This window comes from Heliconius melpomene, chromosome 20 (genome assembly GCF_056956725.1).
Source record: "Heliconius melpomene rosina isolate 202511_hmr_F chromosome 20, ASM5695672v1, whole genome shotgun sequence".
In the NCBI taxonomy this organism is placed as follows: domain Eukaryota; kingdom Metazoa; phylum Arthropoda; class Insecta; order Lepidoptera; family Nymphalidae; genus Heliconius; species Heliconius melpomene.
Genome location: NC_140408.1, coordinates 13,595,755 through 13,610,307, shown reverse-complemented (window position 1 = coordinate 13,610,307; position 14,553 = coordinate 13,595,755). Strand labels below are relative to the sequence as shown.

The 14,553-nt window shown below is 32.7% G+C and overlaps 1 protein-coding gene across 1 annotated transcript; it reads right to left on the bottom strand.

Annotated features, from left to right (window-relative positions):
- Positions 1–2,273: 2,273 nt before the first annotated feature.
- Positions 2,274–10,638, bottom strand: LOC146528111 (uncharacterized). Its single transcript, XM_085205120.1, has 11 exons — positions 10,490–10,638; positions 9,818–9,838; positions 9,256–9,459; positions 8,468–8,599; positions 7,683–7,850; positions 6,845–6,985; positions 5,672–5,707; positions 4,948–5,097; positions 4,223–4,453; positions 3,519–3,643; positions 2,274–3,383 (listed from the first exon to the last, which is right to left on the bottom strand). Exons 1-11 carry the CDS (start codon positions 10,536–10,538, stop codon positions 3,003–3,005), a joined length of 1,638 nt encoding a protein of 545 aa, XP_085061246.1. The 5' UTR covers positions 10,539–10,638; the 3' UTR covers positions 2,274–3,002.
- Positions 10,639–14,553: the final 3,915 nt, after the last annotated feature.

Genomic DNA, 14,553 nt, shown 5'->3' with positions numbered 1-14,553 from the left:
ACAATCAGAAATTGGGTATCAAATTTTAGAGCAACATCATCAGCATTAAAAACAAGACCACAAGGCCGAATTAGGACGTCAACGTCAGCGGAAAACGTGGATAGAGTGCGGGCTTCAATTCAACAATCCCCTCGGCGTTCTGTTCGGAAACATGCCGCTTCACTAGGATTATCTTTCAGTAGTGTCCGCAGAATACTGCATAGAGACCTTAAATTTCACCCATACAAGATTCAGGTAGTGCAAGAATTAACAGTTAGAGACTTAGACACACGAACAAATTTATGCCGCGACATTCAGCAGATCCCCCGCACGAGGTGACGTTGGGTGGCCGCCGAGATCACCTGATTTAACCCCCTGGGATTTCTTTCTCTGGGGTTACCTGAAGGAAAAGGTGTACACGCATCGTCCCCGAACCATCGATGAACTGAAGGCTGCAATCACGGAAGAAATCAATGCTATTCCGCTGAATATGACTCGACGAGTAATGGACAACTTCCGGGAAAGGCTTCAGCAGTGTGTGGTCAATGGAGGTAGACATTTACAGGATATCATTTTTAAAACCAACTAAATTAAAACTGCATGTTATGTGCTTTCAAACAATAAAATAATTTTTACTGCATGTCGCTTTGTTTTTAATACACACCTTATTGAAATCGGAAAGTTCAATATGACTCACCCTGTATCTTAACACTAGGCTCTCAGATTCACTCTGCTTACCAGGTTATGTGTAGGGTACAGTGTGAACCTAAAAAATATATATAGATGATTTTTCGATCTAAAGATAAAAAAAAATAATAAACTGAAACTAAAGTCAGAGTGATATAATCGCAAACTTTTTGTTTCTCCAAATCGTATTATAAGCTAAGAAATTATTTTTTTCTGGTTATTTAATAAATGCACATTGCACTTATATTTTTGTACTTAACATTTTTTTACCAAAGGTTCTTTATGTATGTATTTTTCTTGTAGTCTAAGTAAATGAAATATTTTTTCAATAAATGATTTTATTTTTTATTTATTTTTTGTTTTATTTGTACCATAGTATTGCAGTGTGAGAGGCTCAATACGTTTTTTTAAATATGACTCATTTAAATTTACTTTTTACTTCACAAATTTTGACTCGTTACAGTAATCTATATTTATAATATTAATTTGTAAGAGCTTCGGTGTCTGTACTTGGAAGATATTTAAAAAAAATGTTATTGGGAACCTTTCTAAACGTAACAGAACCCAAAATAATGAATTTTAAAATTTTTGTCTGTGCATTTGTTATCGCTAATCTCAGAATTGGCTTAACCGATTTAGATGCCGTTTAGATCTTTCACTATTGAATTATGGCAATCTTCTGAAAACACCTAGGATTTATTTTATTACAAGCGGTTCACAAATAAAAAAGTTATGTCAATTTAAAGTACTTAGTTCGACAAAAGTTCCTGAAATTGGTACCCTCTGTGGGCGAGTCTGACTTGCGCTTGGCCGCTTAAATACACTTAAATAAAAATTTGTATATTTCAAGCAGGCGGAGCCGCACGGACCTCTAGTACAAAATATTAATAATAAATAACTTAAGATATAATTTAATTATTCTTATTATATGCACTTCTATGAATGTGTAAAATCCGTATATAAATTTTAATGTAGCAGGATTTTAACGGCCATCGCTTCGCAGTGGGTCAGCGTCTGTTCGATTCCCGCTTTTAGAAATGTACCTATAGATAAAATGTTATCATTTTCCCCACTCTGACACCAAGGCAAAAGCCCGGCATTGAGTTCCGAGTTGAAAGTTGGGAACGAAGTGTCTTAACACTAGGTCCTCTCTGCCTACGCTGTTGTGTGCGAGATATAACGTAAAGCTGTTTTTTTCCCCTCTGGCAAATAAGAGAATGGCGTCGGGTTCCATCACTCAACATGCAGTGAAGTGAATTTCGGAAGGTGGAGAACGGAGTGTCTTAACACTAGGTTCTATCTCCTTATCTACTATATTCCGAACATAGTGTGAAAATAAAATAGGATTTGAACCATTTTCTTGAGAAATTCAAAAGAATTACAGAATTTTTCACTGTGAAAATAAAAAAATATATATTTAAAAACATCATTATTAATATAATTTTTCATCTTATTTTTTTATTTTAAATGTAAATTTACTGTGAAAATAAAAACAAAAAAACATTACTAATTTATGTGCATAAATTCATAAGACGATTATACTTCCTAAAATTTAAAAAAGAAACAATTTATTTTAAAAATGATATTTATTTCACATGTAGTTTTTATTTTTTTATATTTAAATATATACCTATGAATATGATAATAGTTTATAGTAATAAATACATATGAGCTATTACAATTTTACTTCAATGAGGAAGTTTACATTTTCTTTTATTTATTAAATATAAAAGAATATTAAATAAATAAATACTACTACCAAAATATTCTAAAACAGCACAATAATTGAAAAAGTTATAGCACTTTGAAATTATTTACAAAAAAAGTGTGACATCGTGACGTTGACAATATGGACAAGGAATAGAACCTGTAACTAGCATAACTCTTACGATCATAGATTGTATAAGTTTAACTCTTTCATTCATTTATTTACGAATTTTAATATTTTTTAAATTTTAACCTACATTTTAATTATATTAAGTTGAAATTAAGGCTTCCTCATTTTAATAAAAAAGAAGTTAATTATATCTACATATATTAACAAAGAATAATTCTATTAAATAATGTAAGCCAATTCAAAAAATTACAATTTGTGGAGAATAACCATATAATCTTAGAGTAGGCCTTTTATTAATATTTTGGTCAAACTTAGAAGTCAAGGAAGTTTTACGGTTGTGGATTCGATTCCCCTTCGGGAGAATGAAATACCATTTCCTCGCTAAGGTAACAAGACAAAGCGCGGCGTTGAGGTCCGCCACATAACACCCGATGTCTGGGAAAATGAGCGGTGCGTGGGAAACGGAGTGTCTTAACACTAGGTTCCTTGTTAATATCTATCAATATGGATTAATCTCCGAGTATAACGAACTTTGACCATCACTAGTAGAATTACAATTTTCATACGGTCCTGTAGAATTTTCATATCTGAAATCATTTTTAAAATTCCTCGCATATGAATAATATTGATTTTTATTATTACGATCTATCACTGCTTTTGGTGTGTTCGTCCTAAATTTCTTAGGAACAGGCAGAGCGTATACTTCTTTAGTTTCACTGAAGGGAGTACTGTATGCTTTATCAATTTCGTAAATGCTGTTATCAGTAGATATTTCTAAGTTAGCGTCTTTTGGATTTGAATATGTATTGTTTAGTTGCACTACAGAATCAATGCTTTGTGATTTTATTGAGGAATTTGGTGTTCGGAGACGGAGCTCGTCCTGGAAAATGGAAAATATATAAATAATAAACCAGAACAAATCCAAGAAGCGTGGCCCACCAAATTTTATCATCTCGGCAGTAACTCCATCTGCTTTAAATTTTTTTTGTAATTTAATAACATATAATACAATTACCTCTAATTTATGTTTTCTTGATCTTATTATCATAAAAATGATGATTAATGCTACTATTATTATTATAATTAACAAAGTAATCGATCCGAAAATCAATGTATATCTTCCTAGACTGCCTGACTGATCTGAAATTAAAATTAGAAGAAATATAGAATTGAAAAGGTAATGTTAAAAAATAAGTCCTAATATAAAGACACTCTTTTCATTTTAAACTTAACATTGCGTGTTGAGTAGAGGAACTTAACACTGGACCTTGCCTCATTGGATCAGAGAATTTTAAATACAGTGTAAATTATATATAACTATATTAAAAAGACTGCTAAGGCTGAGTCAATAGTGGTAGTTACCAGAAATGAAGTAATAATTACCAGTTATATTTGTTTATTATCATTCTAGTACCTACCTACGTTTATAACCTTTATTTGGCAAAACCATTATATTAAACTTTTATATTTAAATGAAATAAAATAATCTTTCATATTTACTTATATTACCTATATATTTAATAGTCTTTTATACTTTTTTGAGGCCACGGTGTCGATGTCGGACCGCCTCTGTAGTAGGACTGAGCTTTACTAAAACTACACGCGATGAGTGTGGGTGCGATTCCCCAGTCGAGAGACTGAATTATTTTCATTTCTCCGTATTGGTAACACAAAATGCGGCATTCGGGAGAATAAAAGAGGACGGAGTATTATACTTACCCGAATCATTCACAGCCATATGCATGCCAGGTAACTCTGTTGTCACATCACTATCGTATTGTAATTTAATTATACTCTCATAGTGTTGTCCGTTGTTTCCAAAATCATTATCATTTCCAAGTTCCTCGTCGAGGGTACATTTGAATTCGATCCCGTTATCCTTTTCTCGTAAGGGACTATTCCAACCGAGTGACAAATATGGACTATTAGTATAATTTAATGTTGTATTACCTGTAACATTATATATGTATGTATATGGGATTGGGAACTGAATACTAGGGTACGTGACATCTGGTGGTAGAAATTTTACCCTATTAATAGCTTATACACCGCTTATATGCTTGTGAAGTATTTGCGTAATTTACCATACAATCTTGGAAGCCTAACTACATCGTCATACTTAAATATCTCATTTATATAATATCCCATAAATACGTGATGTCAAACAGACAATTTTTTTGAATCAGTTAAAGAAAATAAGCTTAAAAATTATAAAACAGCTTCACGCTGAATCCCGCATACAGCAGAGTAGACAATTAAAAAAAAATTGTTAAACCACTCCATTCCTCATTTTCCGCCGATTTCTGGAGGCATTTTGTGTTAAGTGGCGGAACTTAACGCCGCATTTTGCTTCGACACCAAAGCGAAGAAATTGAAATATAAATTTAAATAAATATTTAATTTTTTCGAGTGGGAGAGTGAGGTTAACAAGCTTTTTCAATTACCTTTGTACCATGTCAATAGAAATGGAATATTTGGTTTCCTATAACACGTGAAATCTATCATATCATTTTCTTTATAGTGGAAAATTTTGGTGTTATTTTGCTCTTTTATATTTATAATAGAACTATCATCATTGTTTTTGATCCACAGCACTGTAATGTATAAAAATATTGGGTTAATAATAATAAAAACGTTGCCGTGAACCAGTGAGACAGTGTCCGAAAGCGCTACGATTGTGAATTCGATTTCTATCCCTGGGAATGAATAATTGAAGTCCTGGCTCTGACACCACCCTGAGGAACGCTATCATTTATTTATAATAACTTGTATATGAAGTTAATAACCTTGACATTTGTAAGGTCCAAAAAGAAGAATAATATAACTAAGTATACTAGAAAATTGTTATAAAAGTATAATATATATATATAGGTAGATATTTTTTTAGCTTCACGCTGTATCTCACACATAGCAGGGTAGGCAGAGGGAGGAGGTAGTGTAGTGTTAAGACACTTCGTTTTCCCCACTTTCCGCCAAATTCTCAAAACATTGTTTATTGAGTGGCGGAATTCAACGCGGCGCATGCCTTTGTTACCAGAGCGAAAAAATGAAATATTAAATAATTCAATTAAGTACCTGAGTGGGATTCGAAACCACAACCGCCGCGATTACACTCACATCCTTGTGTCACCGGGCCAGGAGGGCCTCAGATAAAAAAGTAGTACTCACTGTTTGCTTTGTTATTCTCTCCTAATAAACCTGAAACTAAACAAAGATTTTAAAACATAAATAATTGTTTTGCAACATTATGAAAAATAATTGACAACACCATAATATCACGTTGTTCTTACCAAAATATTTGCAATAAATGAATAATTATTACAGAGTTTTAGAAAAATTAGAAATCACAGAAATTTTGAATAAAATCAACTTTACAATACGAGTCGATGTATTTTAATTGAATGAACTACAAGTATAGATGGACTTTTTAACAAAGTGATATAAGAGTTCCATTTTTTTCTTTTGTGAGACGGAACCCTAAAATCTAATAATTTTATACATAGTATCTCTAAAATATATGAAAATGTACTTACAATATTCTTGGTACGAATTAAACCACGTTAGCATTGTCCTATACACATTTGGTATATAATTTTATCACCTAACGTTACTTTACTGAAGCTTTTCCTTAGACATATAATAAATTTACCGAAAAAAGACCTTTTCATTTTAATAATAGGGTTGATATTCCAATGTATATAAAACAAGGATAACTGAATGGCTGTATATGGAATTAGATCGTAATATGATTCATATAAAATGACAAAGTCTCAATAAATGTAACATAATGTAAATTTTAGTAACTATTAATTTAAAAATAGTTACTAAAATTTACATAGGCACAGGCGTGCGACAAGTTGTGAATTCGATTTCCACTCGTGGAACTGAAATATTTTTTTCTTCGCTCTGGCGTCCAGGGAAAGCGCAGCGTTGAGTTTCGCAACACGCAATGCCTTTAGGCTTCGGCGGAAAGCGAGATACTGAAATGTCCTCGGAGTGTCTTAACACTAGGTTCTTAGGGTCCCTTTGCCTACTCTTCTATGTTTGAGATACCTACAGCGTGAAGTTGAAAATAGTTGAAGTACCAGTACGTTTCCCCCGAAAGTTCCATACCATTATAATGATTGTAGGTCTCTGGGAAGACCAATTTATAAAAGTTGACAAATTAATTTACCGAGCGGACATATACATAAATTTCATTTGAAATGAACTACAGTAGTATAAGTGTGTAATGATTTTTTTCCGATTTTTCCCTTTATTAATATTGTAAATTCTCAATTTTTGCAAAATTACATAATTCTAGGTCGTCAGGAAGTCAATTTCCATACAAAAAGATCTTACCTTTAGCAACAAATGTAACTCGAATGAAAGCTGGTTGACAATTCCCTCCTTTACAGTCACTTCTGTCTTCACAGTCTATGTATGAGTTATTCATTTCACTAGTTAATGCTATCTTTGCTGCTTGATCGTTGATTTTTTTTACTGAAAATTAACTATCTTTAGTAATTATTGTCTCTTACTATTGTTGTAACGAAGAAATGTACACATTCAAGCGACTTTCTTGTCATAAGAAAAAAAAATGTCTATCTAAATGTAACTTTTTATTGGTTTTTGTAAATAAAATAGTAAATCTCATTATATTTATTTGCCTAGAACTATTTTAAAGGTACCCAGCTTTACTACCCTGATACTTTTAAAATATATGTAGACATATAAATATAAGGGACGAAGCTTTACAATCTTATCATACTATAAGCACAGTCACACATACGTCTGTATGTAGTACTACCATGTTGCTACAACAGGTCGAAACTAAGTATTGAGGACTCTAAATACTTAGCGAGGTTATCTATATGGACGAATACATGAAAGGTAAGGCATAAGTTTCTGCAAGGCTAGATATCCCAAGTACCTACATCGCGGTCTCGCCTGGCATGGCCAGTCTATATTTTTACCTCCTCCTACTTTCACACAGAAGGGGTGAAAAAACTCCTATTAACCACGGATGGGCAAGAGGAACAGGTCCCAAGGTGCTAACGGTCCACCGATATCTTCACGCAACACCCCGATAGCTGCATCTACTACAGCGAGTATCGACAATCGTTCTAACGCTGATTGTAAAGAAAACACTAATATTATTTTAGTAACTATTACATTTAACTATTACATTACAACTCACCATAGCTTTCATTAGTAAGTCCGTTGAAATTCCATATTCCTGACAATGACTTCGTATTGTGCATACAATTGGCGAGAATGATTTCATTTTGATAAAACTTATACGTCAATTCCTTGTGTTCTGGACCCACGGCTAAACTTTTATTATTTATTGATACAGTCACGAATGCTGAAATTACATATATAATAATATAATGAATCTTTCTTTCTATAACTATGACTTTCCACAGCTTCGTGAAAATTTATATTTTCCCCGTATTTATAGACCGATCTAAGAATTGAGAGAATTGCGATTAATCTTAAGAGCGATCTTGTGATGCCGTTTTCCTTTGTAGGCCTATAAATACGGGTCTAAAAGTTGCGTATGATACATTTTAAATGAGGGGGGTTAATTCAGATCACCAACACGATCGTGGCGTAGGGACATAAGCTTGTGACGCGTGATGTCGCGGGTTTGATTCCCAGCCGAAAAATAAATATTATTAATAATCTTTATGATGTAGAAGCAAAGCACGGCGTTGAGTTGCCACTTAACACGCAATTCGGCAGAAGGTGGGGAACGGAGTGTCTTAACATTAGGTTCTCTCTGCCTACCCTGCTGTGTGCGGGATACAGCGTGAAGCTGATTTGATTTATATTTTAGCTAAGCTAGCTAGCTTTTAGCTGAGCTAATTTGAATAAATCAAAAATGAATTTTGATGGTTTCCGTAATAAAAAATTATAACATTATAGTATGAAGTACGATTTTGATTATTGTAGATCATTTATTAGAATGTTAATACTTACGTAATTTGTTAATGAGATCCAAATAAAATTTGTACGCTCTATTAATGCTCTTCGTCTTGCATGTTACCTTTGTTCCTGGTGGTGGATTGATTTGTATGGAAATACTCTTGCAAGGACCGTTCCGATATACTTCTGTGGTTAAATAAAGATTATAGAGTTTGTTTGGGAATATTACATAATTTGCTTTGAGTGGGAATCGAACCCATAACCGTCGCAATAAAATTAAGATTAGGCTGATGATGACAATTGTAATTTAATAAAAACAAAGGAAAAGCCACTAGGTATATGATCTATTTAGGCTTACTAGTTATTTACTACATTTGCCATATGTCGTTCTCAAATTTCTCCAAAAATGATAGACACATCCAGATGCTTCTTTTAATTTTAATTCATTATATTCCAACCAAGGGAATAGTACACATTTTATCAAAATTGGTTCAGTAGTTTTTGATACATCAGTGCCCACGTAATGAGTCACACTCACACAATAACAAACACATAAAATATTAAGTGAACTTTACAAACGTCGTAACTACTAAGCTTGAAGGTAACCAAAATAAAAAAGCTGTGAAGAAAAAAGGCGGCTTAGTAATCCTGGTCCGATTTCGATGTAACAGAAACTAATAATACTTATGTTATTTTTGTTTCATTTATATTAGATATATTAAGAAGTAACTCTTATAGTAATATTTTGATATATTGGTGTGACTCATTCTGGAGGGGACATTTCTAATATAATTATAATTAGCTATTATGTATTTATTACTTTTTTTTTATTACTTTTTTACCTGTACAATGAAAAACAGTTTCAATTTTCTTATCCTCCCTAATTACAATAGAAGGCTCTTCTAAATCATTTCCATGAATCTTACAAGTGATATTCAAGTTACTTCCAGCAATAATTGTTTTATAACGTATATCAAATCTGGTACTATTCGTTTTTATAATTTCATCGTCTATGCTTCTACCATTTACTTCCAAAATTAGTTTTTCTGAAAAAACAATAGAAAGTCTATAAAAACAATTATCAATCTGAATCGACGAAAACGTAATTCTAATTAGCTATAGTAAGAGTAATTTAAGAGACTGCAATGTCAAAACAATCAGCTCTCTGTTTTCCGCGAATTCGAGATATTGTGTGTTCAATGGTGAAACTCAACACCACACCTTGGCTTACCAAAATGGGTCGATCCCACCACCATTGCCAGTCGAATGTTGCTTATTATGTTTAAAAAAATACAAGTGATAGTCATAGTGACCTAGTTAGAAATATTTTAAATTTTGAACAAGGCGTCTAAGAGAATATTAGGAAAATTTATTATGAAAATATGTATAAAAAATAATACGTACGGGTGTCCAGGCCATCTGTGGCTGTAATTAAAGCAAATAGGAATTAATAAATATTTTTTGTTTGTGTTTTGGTGATGTTGATTACGATAACACATTACAAATCAGCTTCACGTTGTATCTCGCACACAGCAGGGTAGGCAGAGAGAACCTGTTAGGACACTTCGTTCTCCATTTTTCGCCGAATTCGGGATGCTTTGCGTTTTGAGTGGCGAAACTCAACGCAGCGCTTTGCCGTCGAGGCAAAAACCAGAGCGAAGAAATGAACAATACAAATCTTTGATATTCTTGGCGTTACTCTAATATAATATCTATGTATATAACTAAACAGATTGAAGGATTGTTATTTCGGATTGCTTCAGTAGTTTCAAGACACTCCTTATCCGTATCCGTTTCAATTTAAGACATCGCGTTTCGAATCGTGAAGTTTAAAATAATTTACGTTTGATACAGGACAAATAAATTCATACACTACCCAAATACGAGCAAAAGCAAAGCTATTATTTTACGCATAAAAAGATCGTTTATTTTTACACATTTTTTTGGAAAGTATAAATTCCATTAGAACACACACACGGTGCGTAGTCAATTTTATTAATCCTTGGCTAGAAACGATGCCATGTAGGTACATTCCGAATTCTCAAATTTAATAAAAATTACACATTTTCCACTCACCAATTATATTTATATATAGACCACACAAAAAACACAAAAACTTAAACATTTTGTCTTTTTCATTGGTAAAACAACATTCACAAATAACAATATATTAATGCTAAGAAATACATATTTAATACATTTTCCCTATACATATACCATATATGTACGTGGGTATATTTGATAACAATATATTCTATTATTACTTTGTGTTAGTATTACTAAGCAATAAATGAATAAGTTTTAGCATATCCTTATAATTTTTTTTTGTCACACTGTATTCCATATACATCATGGTATCTCATTCTTACTTTTGTTCCAGTCATTCGGAAGCTCTTCGGTGGTCCAAATTTTCTAGGAAACGTGTTAGGATTTCAACTGATGTTTTTGTAGTTGGAGTAATTTTACGGGGAGTAGGGTTGTATTGCGGTTGAAACGCGGAACACCTCGTCATAGTTCCAGTGAGGTAGGCATAGGGAAGCTAATATTAAGAGACCCTGTTTCTTGCTTTCCACCGAATTTTGGAGTGGTGCAACTCTACGCTGAGCTTTGCTTTGAATTTGCGGAACTCCCATTCAAGGAAATGAAATATTTAATATTTTCATTTTTCGCTTTAGTAAAAGCAGCAATCGGCGGAAAATGGGGTACGAAAGTGTCTTAATGTGGACGGAGTATACTTCGTTCCCATTAAAATACTTACACTAGGTTCCCCCCTACCTACCCTGCTATGTGCAGTGTGCAGGATACAATGTGAAGCTAAAAAAAATATATGTTGACTTATCGTCGGGGATAGTGCAAATCCGCGTAACTAGCATTGGATAATTTCGCGTAACTGACATTTGTAGCTAAATCTCAATTTCACGGCCATTCGACGTAAGATCCCGATTGGCAGCCTCCTGTTAGATGGGATTTTTTTTTCGACCAATATAAAGCTAGATTTCGCCTAAAAACAATACTGCGTATCTATAATCGACAATTAACAGTACCGCGTATGTCTTCAAGTGTCATTAGAAGTGTATTTTGTAGTTTATTTTTGCTGTCAAACTCCGTCAAAACACATTAAAACAAGTAGAGCTTACTAAAGAAATCGCTGGCACGCTCGAAACGTCATAAATTAAGAACTGAACTGAACTGAACTAAAGAAATCGAAGCTTTATCTTGTTGCGACACAACCACTTTTAGATAGATAAATCTCTTTATTGCATACATATAGAAAATAAAATATTTTACAAGAGAAATATAGACCAATATTGAAAACAGATAAAAATAAAAACACAACACAATAAAGACATTTAGCGCATAGAGGCAGTATGTAAAGGCGACCTTATCACTACTAGTGATCTCTTACAAGTATAATTAAATAACAATAAGATTTATTTGTATCTATTCCTTTTTACTTTTCACTTTTAGTGCATTCTGCTTAGAAAGTCCCAAATTACTGTCTATTTTCTGAAATAACCAATGTTGCATCGGTAGCTTCAATATCAACATGTAGCAATAATGATTTGTTTCCTGAAAGAATCCTGGAACGTGAGGCTGCCATTGACGCTGAAAAAAGATGCATGTGATCTATGTTGTTCATATAAAGCTGGTAAAAATACTTAACAAATATATCAACTACGTGTGTCACGTAAAGATTTAGCAAACGAGAAAAGACTTTAGATAAAGAGCCTGCAAAAATGGAAAGCTTCACGTAGTAACAGCCGATTTACAAGCTGTGAAATTATGTCCATTTTTGAAAGCTAGTGCATTGTATTTTAAAATGAAGTTAATTGTCCATATAAAACGCTATTGGTTTAATGAGACAACATCACATTTAAAAGCTTCCACATGCACTTCCTTTTTTGTCGATTATTTGAAGAAAATCATAGAAGAGAGTATTAAAAACGTCGTAATTTATATTGATGGTTTACATCACAAAACAGAAACGCCATAGTTTCAAACGCGTTTCCGCATTTTTTTAGAAAAAGACCATACTCAAATGGAAGTGGATTCAGTTCACTACATAATAGAAAGTTAAAACATCGGGAAATATTTTTATATAGTCAATACTCCTCAGTTACCAAAGAAGCTAGCCTGAATCCATTTCCATATGAAGTAGTAACGTGTGACCACACTTTTTTCAAGGATTATAGCATTAAAAGTAATCTTATTTATGATACAATCCGCCCTGGAAGAGGGGCTGGTACAAAGTGCGGCAAAGTGGTTTTATTGAAAACAAACTGAACTAATTTCAGCTATTACTACAAATACCAAAAAAGTATTACCCCATTTATTCCTTATTCACTATACTTTATTCTTGTCTAAGAAAATGACTGAGACAAAGTTTATTTATATAAGGTACCTGCAGAATCTATTATTGTTATTCATATATTAAATATATAACAGTAATTTGCTTTTAAATTTACTGATAATATATTTTCTGAAAAAGCTCTTGGTCTTTTGTGTATTAGTACTTTGAAATTATTTATACTTGTAATACTTAAAGTTGTATAAAAGGCTGATAAAGAATTGCTCAAAGCTGATTAAAAAGTGTTATTGATAGTGTATTTTCAATTTTATATTTAAGGGGGATTGTTTAAAAAAATACATTAATTAATAAATAATAAAATCTTCATTTTATTATTAAATATTATTTGGAACATTAATTGCACGTTTGATTTTAAAACCGTGTAACTAACTGTCAGGTTTCAATTTAATAAGATCGTGATCAAATCAAATCAGCGTAAGTGGCGTGTCGCTTAAATTAACCACTTGTTAACTACTGTAAAGGATTGTATATGACAAAAATATGTAGAAAATACCAATTATTATTCTCTATGTTAAAATGAGACCACTTGGATTTAAATTAACGATGTTATAAAGTTTTAACCTCCTGTAAAATCTGATGAAATGCAGATACGCGCTCCCCACCTGTGGTACATACGCGGTTCTGCACTATCCCCGACGTTATGTACTTATTAGAATATAATATAATTTTTGTTATAGCTGTATAGCAGTTATTTATTTTATTACTTATTTTTTATATTGATTTATATTTTATTTTTAATTATATTACGTTAAATACCATTATATCAATATCATTAAACTTTATTATTAATTAAAAAATGTAGTTACGCCATCTATGAATTAAATATGTAAATATTTCTTCTATGGCTGTAAAACTTAGATGGTTACGGTAACACAAAATATATTAGCTATATTCTTACAAGATGGCAGTATTAGTTCTTAAATATTATTGAGGCCATAGCGTTTGACTGAAAACGCGATGGTTGTTGGTGGAAGTTCTATTTTAACTCAGGGTAATGATTACATCTTAAATTCTTAATTATTATCATTCTCCCTCTCTGGAAAACCGCTACAAAGAGACAGATAGTTGAAAGAGGAAAGACAAATTGAGTGTCTAAATACATTGGCACAAGTTGCGGGTTCGATTTCTATTTTCTTTCTGAATTATTATTTAATAATATTTTAATTTTGTTCACTCTGGCACCAAAGCAAAAGCCCGGCGTTGAATTCCGTTATCGTTAATCAACACGTAATGCCTAAAAACAATGGGGAAAGTGGCAAACGGAGTGTCGTAACACTAGGTTCCCTGTGGCTACTCTACTACGTGTACAGCGTGAAGCTGAACAAAAAAGTGTTCTTCAGTATCTTATGACATAAGAATTTACATCATTAGAACTTTACTAACATAGTCTAGTGATAGATTGATATCAAAAACAAACAATTTACTCTTGAAGTTGATAAAAAGTTACCAAAAGTTATAATTAAATTTTAATCCTGTCCTTCAAAAATATTTCTTGCTTTATCTTTAAGAAGAGGCCTTCGTGACGCAGCGGCACAATGGTGTGACTGCAGCGCGAGTGTTGTGGGTTCGATCCCCATTCGAGGAAATGAAATATTTATTTTCATTTCTTCGCTCTGGTATCGAGGCAAAGAGCGGCGTGACTTTGGCCACTCAACACACAATGTCTCCAAACAATTCGGCGGAAAGTGGGGAAGGGAGTGTCTTACCACTAGGTTTCCTCTGCCTACCCTGCTGTGTGAGGTATACAGTGTGAAGCTGATTTTTACTTTAA